We start from the raw sequence: 9,428 nt of genomic DNA, 5'->3' as shown, positions 1-9,428 counted from the left end.
GCTTCCGTGGGTTTGCCATGGTCGACCCATTAGTTTCTCACATCCGTCCTCAACGTTTTCTGTTGCTCATGCTATTGTAAGGTTACATTCTCTACCGTTGATGCTATTGTAAACTGGTGTGCTTTCAGACTAGCTGAGGTGACTGCTATTACCGACGTTCTCAACACAAGCAAATGTCACCTAATTCACTATGATTTTCATTTAAAACTGAATAGTCTGTATTCATTGTACATGCTTCCGGTTCCGGGGCAGGCATAAAAAGGAACGAGAAATGGCTCCAACCACAGCAACGAGATACAAAGAGAAAAAAAAATTAAAGGCTTGAAATTGTCCTGAACCATGATCATGAATATAAGTATTGCGAGAATGTTACAGAGACAAACCTAAAGCCTCACATATCTCCCCAACAGTGATGGTATTGCCTGTGTCGGTATAATGAGTACATAAATCATGAAAAAACTCGATAGAAGATAACAATAGAGTATATGAATTTACATCAAAGTATCACCAGGCAAGGGTGCTTTCTCCATATACGAACACTTTGTTTTCTACATCCCTGATCCATTGGCATACGCGATTGCATGTCTTGATAGCTTGTGTCTGCAAAAATACATGTACCCAAAGTAAGATTTACTGGGTGCATTAATCCCATCCCTAAACTGAATGTAGCAGGTAGCCAGACACCAACCTTGTCAGCCAATGGATGAAAGGCCGCATACAGCTCAAAGTCTTGGGTTATCCAGCAAAATAACACTGCAACGGAAGGACAATTATGTAAATAGTAAACTTATCACATTCATGAATATCATGACCCTAAAGCTAGCAAATTCAAGAACCTAATAACGAGGGCAGTCCTAGTAGCACACTAATGCCACAGAACCACTACTGCAGCGAGTGACTTATCTGGTGCATCATAACAGCTAGTAGTTTGCATGCACATGGGCACATGAACAGGATGGATGATATTACTACTATTTCTCTGGTAGTTGTAATTCTCTACCTCAGTCCTTTTAGGTGTTTACACAAACTAGTTTCACGGTAATGAACAAAAGAGAAGCACGACAAAAAATATTACCGTATACACTGACATTTAAAATCCTGCCATACAAACAGATAGAGGCACAATCTGCATTGTTTCAGAACGGTGTTCTGTATGCTTGCAGAAGTTGATATCCCACAATTATGTCATTTGGATAAGAAGCTATGTTGGTCTAGGACTCATACAGCAAGCAGAATAAGAAGTTAAAATGGTTTCCCGTTCAACTGTAGTGGCATAGTGCAATCTATATCACATATTTGGGGGAACACATGTGTATCTTTCTGTTAATATATTTGGGGGAACACATGTGTATGCAATCTTAATCAAATATTCAAATAATATATTTGTATCTTTCTGTTAATTCATAGTTTTTGTAGTCTTTTTTCACACTTTTATGAGAACATATCGATATCCCAACAGCATTTATTAGAGGTTAATTGGCTATGAGAGATTCTATGCATTATAAAAAGCTACACAAAAAAAACTAAATAAGCATAATAGCTCAGAGGGAACTGACAAAAACTATTTCATATGTCAATGTTTTTTAGAACACGACGAATGAGTTGTTGAGCGCTGCTACCCGTGGGCAACTCACCATAATCTTCATCTCGTCTGAATTGAGTCCTGTGGGGGCCAGTTGCCTTATCATGCATTGAAGCATAGAACTTTTGATAAGCCTTGTACAATCTGTAAACAACAGGTTTTGTCTCAAAGATAGTTCACTAATACAGAAATAAATACTGTATGGTCATCAATATACAATACCTCTTCTGTTCCTTTGGACTCCTTATGGGCAACGCAAACTCGGACGATACATACTGGTCAAGATTGACACTTTTGTATATAAAATGCCAAAGTCCAGCTGGTCCACCAATTGCCATTTCAGAAGACTGTGCAGGCGGAGATGTAGGTTGAGAAGAAAGTTCCATTGGGACATCTTCGACACGCAGTACATTCTCATGCAAAGACCTTTGGACTTCAAGAAGGACATTTGATTTCAATAGAACATCCTGAATGCGGGCCCTACACATTGTTCACACAAGAATAATTGTCTCAGTTCCATATATGCGTTAGGAAGAACACACTCAGCATCTTGTAATATTTAAAGCATGTCTTGGACATTTTATTGTACAGCTCACCTTGAATCTTTTAAGTCATAAAAGGCATCTGATCTCGGAGTAAGAAGAGTCACGTATGTGTTTTCCTGCCATGGAGAAAAGATCAGTTAATCTGATAGAATTTCCCAATGCTAAATAAAGAAGTTAATTTGACTGATACTGCATACAAAACTTCAGTTTCCATCAGGACCGTCAGACATGCATATCATGATGCTCATAACGAAGATATTGTCGAAACGCTGAATTGAGTTTGCATGCACATATTTTACTCACATCAAAGAAATGAACGTAAGCATATAGGAAGGCCATAGAATTGTATCTTGGCAAGCAAATGGGTGAGAAAGACTCCGAAGTCCTGCAATAAACAGATAAAACTTTAAGAAGAGTGGTTCTAGACCAAGGCTTTTCATCTCAGAGAACATGTCTTCATTACCTAAAAGATTCAGAGGACAATATGAAATTTGAAAGTAGTAAAATATCATCAGGATGTAATGTTGCCTTTTGTGCTCCCACAAGACTAATTACCTGAAATTAACCAAGAATGTGACTCAGAAACATTGAAGGCAGAAGACTAACGAAAAAAATGATTTATGTTGAACATATCCAAAGGCTAGCACTAACAAGTTCAATATTTGGTATGGATAAAGTTATGGGCCTCATGATGGAATGCCAGAAACACATATAGCAAATGGTAGCATGATTAAGAAGCAATCTATAATGGGATTGATGCCCTTTGTCAAGTTAGTAAGTTACAGAGCACAAAAGATGTTGATTACTGGAGAGATCATTAAATTTATGATATGGTGATACCAAAGAACACAAATTGCAAGGTTGATACAAAACTTCTCAGAGGTGTGGCATATCACTTTGGATATGGTAAAAGATAAAACTGACTGAATAACAATAAATTAAGTTTTATGCCCTTGCTGTACCAACCTCTAGATAGTTCAAGTGGCACCTAAAAGGTGTTCAGAAGTAACTGTCATAAAAAAAGAGACATAGCAAAGAAGCAAGATTCCAGTACACTACGATGACAGGAAATTGGACTAACCTTGTGCTCACACATCAACAGTGCAAATAGAACTCCAGAATCAGCAATGTCCTGCAAGACTGCGCTAGCAGCCTGTCTTGTTGGTTGGGCAAGGGGAAGGCATGTGTATGCATGAAGAAATGTAGCAGGATTCCTGCAGAACGGTTCAATAAGATTTCGGTTTAAGCACTAAAGTCTACAACGTATACAGCATACATGAGTGTCAGGGAAACGATAAGGAAACAAACTGACCAGCTGAATGCACGTATAAGGGAAAGGAAAACTGCATCTGTGCCACCCAGCAGTGGTGCCATATCAAACTTGGGATTCTTCTCAAAGCACCTGTTGACTGACTTTGTCAAAATAAGCAACATCTGCAAACAGAGAAATCAGGATAAGAATGGATAAAGTAGTACCTACAACTGCAGTAAAATATTGCACAAACTACAAATGTGTTAAGATGAATGCAACAGTGGAAGCACCTGACCATACATGAGCTCTAGTTGGCCCCTCAATCCTTCAAACGACTCTTCAGTGCAGCTTATACAAACTAAATAAATTGGACCTTTGACAAGGAAAACTATCTGAAAGGACAGTGTAAAATCAACTTAGAATATTATAGTTAGCACATAAAGAGGTTCTCCTTCTGAAATAAGATAAAAAGAACACTGTAAATTTCAGAAAAGGAAGGGCGCCTGACCTGGTGTTTTCCAGCTCTAACAAATTTGATATGGTCAGCACTGGATGAAAACAAAAAGGTCACCAAGAGGAAAATTTCAGCACAGCCCACATGAGAAAGTGAAGGAAGAAAAATCTAATCACTGCAATCACCAAAACCGAACTGCATACCTGTTCTCGACAAAGGAAACTATCGCTTGCAGTGTAGCAGAAAACCCGGCTAACTTGTGCTCATCTCCATACCTGAAAGTTCACAAATAACATGCTGAGTTATTTTATCTTAAGAAATTACGCCATTCATGGTAAACTACGTCATAAATTTCTGTTGCCCAAGCGATTTTACTACCTAGAGTATATTGGCTTGCCAGAATTGCTCAAAATGAAGAAATGTTTTTTCCTCTTCCTCCATGAAGCAGAAGCATCATCCTGAAAACATTAATGAACAGAGTCAGGATGGCACAGCACCTACACTTCCAGCGGTCAGGTTGGAGCAAATTCAAATTCACTCGAGCGCCACCAAAGATACCAAAAGGCAAGTAGAGAACGAAGTCATTGAATATTCTATACAACCAGTTTGGTAATATTTAGATCTGTAGATACTAAACAGTGTGCAGGAGCATCAGTGCCAAAATTACATAAACACTGCAGCACTGGTGAATGCAGATAACCTGGAGGATTTTGGGCACGACAATAAAGAGGAAGAGTGCTGGAAAGAGCCAGACATAGGATGGCTAAAGCTGAACATACACGCAAGCTACATTTCTGAATCAAATTCTGGGGTCAGCTCGCTGTCATCCAAGATGACAATAGCGCATGACATTGCTCAGATTAGTGGTAGATCAGCGAGTTATGTGGTGTTGCAAGGCTCGGTTCCAGCCTGCATGCTGGAAGCGGCTTGGGTGAATGTCAGCAACATATTTCCCCTAATTAAAAGAACACCTTTTAAAAAATAGCTACATGCTACTAGATAGATAATGTCACTATGTCATAGAGTATATATATATAGATGGTGAAAGCAGCTTGGGAGCAACACAGAGCAGCGAGCATGAATATGCATCAGGATTGAGAAGTTACTTGATGATGTCAACACTAACGACTGACGACGGATGAATTGAGCGGTGAATTAGATAGACAAACGAAGCAGGCACAAGACAGAAAACAATGGTGCGACCGTAATGTAACATAACAAAAGAGAGAGGGAGCGAATTTGATTGTGAGGACCTCGTCGGCATGCTTCTTGCCGCGCGCCCAGTCCTCGGCGCCGGGCGCGTGGGGCGGGGTGGCGGCGTCCTCCTCCTCGATGCCGCCGGCGCCGCTGGAGGCGAGGCTGCTGCCCCGCTCGCCGGCGTAGCCGCTGCTGCTGGGGCTGGGCGGGCCGGCGTCGCCGTAGGCGTCCTCCTCGAGCCCCTCCATCTCCTCCTTCCAGGCGGCGGTGCTGCTCCCGCCCCTGGACGCGGCCGTGGCGTACCCCTCGTCGTCGTCGTCCTCGTCGATCTCGGGGGCGGCGAAGTCCGCGGGCAGGTCGGCGGCGGCGCGCAGGGAGAGGGCGGCGAGGGTGGTGCTGGCCTCGTCGGCGGAGGGGGCGGGGGCGGGGGCGGGATCGGGGCTCGGATCGGGCTCCATGGCCGCGGAGAGGAGTGGGAGGCTGGCTACTGCTGGGGATCGATCTATGGAGTTCGAGTCGGGTTAACCGGCTGGTTTAGTTTGACCGGTTGGCTGCATCTGCATTCCATCTTCGTTGGTTGGGGAACACACTGCAAACCACACGTTCACATGTACGCGCATACACTCATGAAACATGTAGTATTTATGAGCATCACCAAAAGACTGAGCCGACAAATTGGATCTTAAAATTGACGAAGTCACCATAGGTACCTTCCTGTCGACGGAAACGCCATCTCCCACTGAATAAATATTCCACATTTATGAGACACATAGATTTCAAATCTGAGGTTTGATCTCTGGTGGCTGGGGGTATAACCATCCTCCTAACCACTCAACCTTAGGTTAACGCGGGATGCTGGCTTGTGCTCTTTATCCTTAGAACTGTGACTGTCAAGTACAAACAAAAAGTGGTATCAACTGGTATAAAGATTTGAATATTATATTTTTCAGACTTGGAGCAGAAAATGTGATAGAAGGTCAACGTAAGATGAGAGTCAACCGGTGAGTTGCTAGAAATTTTCGTTTGGGCTAGAGACCAAGATGAGCACGCCGCGAACGAAAAAGCGTTGATGAATTGGAAGACGGTTTGCTGGCCTAAAGAGTTGGGAGGCTTTGGGATGCCCGACCTCGAGAACGGGAAGGACCCTCGGACTACGATGGCCTTAGCTCGAATAAACGGATTCGGCTCGCAAATAGTCTGAGCATGCCTCTTTTGAGGGCTGCCACGACAATCACCATCGGAAACGGGAAAGTTGCTTCATTCTGCCATGATCACTGGTCTGCTCGTGGCCCCCTTAGTATTTGGGTACCTGATCTCTACAATATCTCTTCAAGGAAAAAACAGATGTGTGGCGAAAGAGTTTAAGTATGCCAACTATATACGCTCGATCTCGAGGCTTCACACCCGTTCAACTTGCACAGTACATTCATGTTTGGGACGAGGTCACGGCCACACATATTATGCCTGATCAACCTGATGCCATCTCCTGGGCTTTGACCAATGGCGCATATTCTGCAAGTTCCGCAAACAAGGCGATTATATGGTAGCCACCCCATGTTCAGTCCACGGAAGATCTGGCTCGCCCACGCTGAGCCAAAGTGCAAGCTCTTCACTTGGCTGGCCCTCCATGGCAAGATCCTCATGGCTGACATGTTGGCCATCAGGGGATGACCCCATGGCCCTATTTGCTAGCTATGCATGCACGCCCTTGAGACGGCATGTCACGTATGCAAGGAATGCCCTTTCACCGCGATATATGGAAGAAGGTGCAAGAAGGGGAAACCATGCCAATGACCTCGAGGCTCTAATATCTTCACGACTACCTCATACATGTGGGATGGCCTTACCAAGGACAAGCTGTGTAGTCAGCATCGTCGTATTAGCGGGAGGCTTATCTATGTCCACTGGAACACATGGAAGGAAGGAAATAGACGGGTCTACACCAGCCAACGCCTAACTTACATCGAGGTGGTCTCGGTCACAAAGGAAGATATCCTTCAGAGGGAGCCGGTCTATGTTTTCGTCGTGCCAACAATCCAAGCCGAGCCAAATTACCTTTTTTGTTGTTGTTCTGAGGCTATGGGCGGTTTTCAACATGTTCCACCATAAAATAAACATCCCATCTTGTATAGTGTTCGATTTCCCTCTTGCTAATTGAAAAGGCCAGTGCTCCTGCCGGTTGCTCAAAAAAAAAGATGAGAGTCAGATGTAGGACGGGCTCGTAGACACTTTATGAGGTTATAAGTCAAACATTTATAGTTAAATATTGTGCATGTTATGCATAAAATTGACTATGAATGTCATGGGAAAATTCTATAGTATGCTCTACTCTTATAGCAAGTCACATTGGTGGAATTTTAATATGTATCCACTCAAATCTCAAAGATCCTAATATATTCGGCGAACTTCTCTTTGTTGACCACGGCCAAGTGATGCACCCATGCGACACCTCTTGTTCCACATCCATTGTCACAACATCTGGCCAACAAATCGTGAGCAAGGCACCATATCTGCCGTCCATGACCACCTCACCTGCCTCAGCTTCTAGACACACACATCCCCTATGGCACGACCTTGGCATTCCTCGATAATGACGACCACACAATCGTATTTTAGGCCACTCACAACCTTCTTAATTTACCTTTTCTAGCCCATCAACCAAAGCCTGACCCAAGATCGGCCTATCAAGTTTTAAACAAATTATGTATTGAGTAGAATCTTCTTTTTTCTCATGAGAGTCTGTGAGAAGCATTGCCTTTTCATTTTGAAGCAGATAAATTTTACAAGTAAGTACTCGATTTTTTTTAGAAAAATATAACCCATGGTAAGTATACTCGACATACAAAGGATATGGGATATCTTGTTGTTTCTGTACTGGCAAGGCACTAAGGGCGGTTAATCTATGTTGAGGTCTCACTTCGAATTCTACTCGTTTTGTATGTTTATGTAGAAACATCGTGCTCTAGAGAGGCTGACATGAGGACCCATCAACTGGCAAGAATACAAGGTACTGATTATAATGCTTGAACAAGCTTAAAAGAAAATAGCAACACGCAAAAGAGCTACAGAGGCTGAGAGTCGCGAGCAGAAGGTGGCATAGAGAGGTCCTTGAGCAACCTGTGCATCAAGTGCAGGTTTGAGCAAATGCAGGAGTTAACCTGCGCCTCAAAACTGTGTGACCAATGCTCTACGCAACGCTGCTACAACTGCAAACACACCGAGCACCCAAGACGAAACTTCATGGAGAGAACACCATGAACAAGCCGAAGATCGCTGTAGAAAAGAAGAACACTGGGAGGGGAGCGTTGTGTCCAGCGAGTTAGTCTGATGCGTCTGTGAAGAAAGTCGTCTCCTTTGCCACCCAAACCATGTTGCTAACGCAGGGGGGACCCCTCGCCCCTCGTCAAGGCGAGGGCGTCGTCAGCAACCATGCCAATGGCAACGGAGCACCAGAAGTATGCAGACCCAGGCCAAGACACACCAACACCAAACTTAGCAACCCTCCACAGCACTGCCAATGCCACGAACACATCACAACCCACCCAAGCCCTTACGTTCCCAAGGAAAAGCCTCCAAGGAGGAGAACGACGCTGAAGTGTCACCACTGCCCGACGAGAGCATAGGGTTTTCACCCGGGAAATGAGGGGAGGGAGTGGCGGGGAAGAAGAGAGACCTCAAAGACGCCTTAAAGAAGGTAACGACGAGAAATCGCCGCCGCCGTCGTGGTTGAAAGAACAACCAAGGGTTTCCCCGACCCTCAAAACCTGCCGCCAAGCAACTCTCTTGCAAGCAGCGAAGAGGAACCGATGTCGTAACTGAAGGACAAGGTCTTCTAGATCCAGCACAAGCCACCGGAGCAGCCAAACGCCAGAACCATCCCCACCTACCTCCGCGCTACCCAAGAAGCCACAAAGAGCAGGAACTGAGGAACAGTACCAACAACCGCCACCCATTGGCAAAGTCGATGCCGCTCACAGGCCTAGGGCCGCTGCCCCGGCTTCCACGCTGCACCATGCCATCAGCTCGAAGCAGACACGAAGCCCACCACCTTCTGAACCAGCCGATGAACCCAAGGACAGAGCCACCCGTGGGCATCCCTCCCGATGGGTGTGGATCAGAGCACCACGCAAGTAGAGCAATGGGGCAGTGGAAGAGCCCTCTCGACCAACTCCCGAGAGGTACCAGCACATTCCACCATCCACCGAGTCGCAACACCCCGCTCAAGAGCTTCCGGGCCAGATCCACACAGGGCCGCCGCCTGGTGGTCGCCGCGCCGACCAGCAAGATATGGGCCGTCTCGTCGCCCAAGCTTGCGACGCGGGCGAGCAGGCCCAACACAGGTAGCCGCCACACCGCCACCAAGCGACCACGCCGCCACGCCGCACGACTAGCATTGCA

At 45.2% G+C, this 9,428-nt stretch overlaps 1 protein-coding gene across 2 annotated transcripts; it reads right to left on the bottom strand.

Annotated features, from left to right (window-relative positions):
- Nucleotides 1-327: 327 nt before the first annotated feature.
- LOC124660466 (vacuolar fusion protein MON1 homolog) lies at nt 328-5,488 on the bottom strand. Of its 2 annotated transcripts, none has more exons than XM_047198280.1 (15): nt 5,087-5,488; nt 4,212-4,291; nt 4,037-4,108; nt 3,888-3,927; nt 3,670-3,771; nt 3,440-3,561; nt 3,209-3,341; nt 2,591-2,682; nt 2,431-2,512; nt 2,179-2,243; nt 1,805-2,062; nt 1,635-1,726; nt 689-753; nt 496-600; nt 328-422 (listed from the first exon to the last, which is right to left on the bottom strand). In XM_047198280.1, the coding sequence occupies exons 1-14, from the start codon at nt 5,486-5,488 to the stop codon at nt 505-507; spliced, it is 1,701 nt and encodes a 566-aa protein (XP_047054236.1). In that variant the 3' UTR covers nt 328-422; nt 496-504. The 2 variants fall into 2 exon arrangements, with proteins under 2 accessions (XP_047054236.1, XP_047054235.1); XM_047198279.1 differs by having other exon boundaries at nt 509-600.
- Between the last annotated feature and the right edge of the window lie 3,940 nt (nt 5,489-9,428).

The sequence above is a fragment of the Lolium rigidum genome, chromosome 6, assembly GCF_022539505.1.
Source record: "Lolium rigidum isolate FL_2022 chromosome 6, APGP_CSIRO_Lrig_0.1, whole genome shotgun sequence".
Classification (NCBI taxonomy): Eukaryota; Viridiplantae; Streptophyta; class Magnoliopsida; order Poales; family Poaceae; genus Lolium; species Lolium rigidum.
Note: the sequence above shows the minus strand (reverse complement) of the source record. Positions and strands in the feature narration are given on the sequence as shown.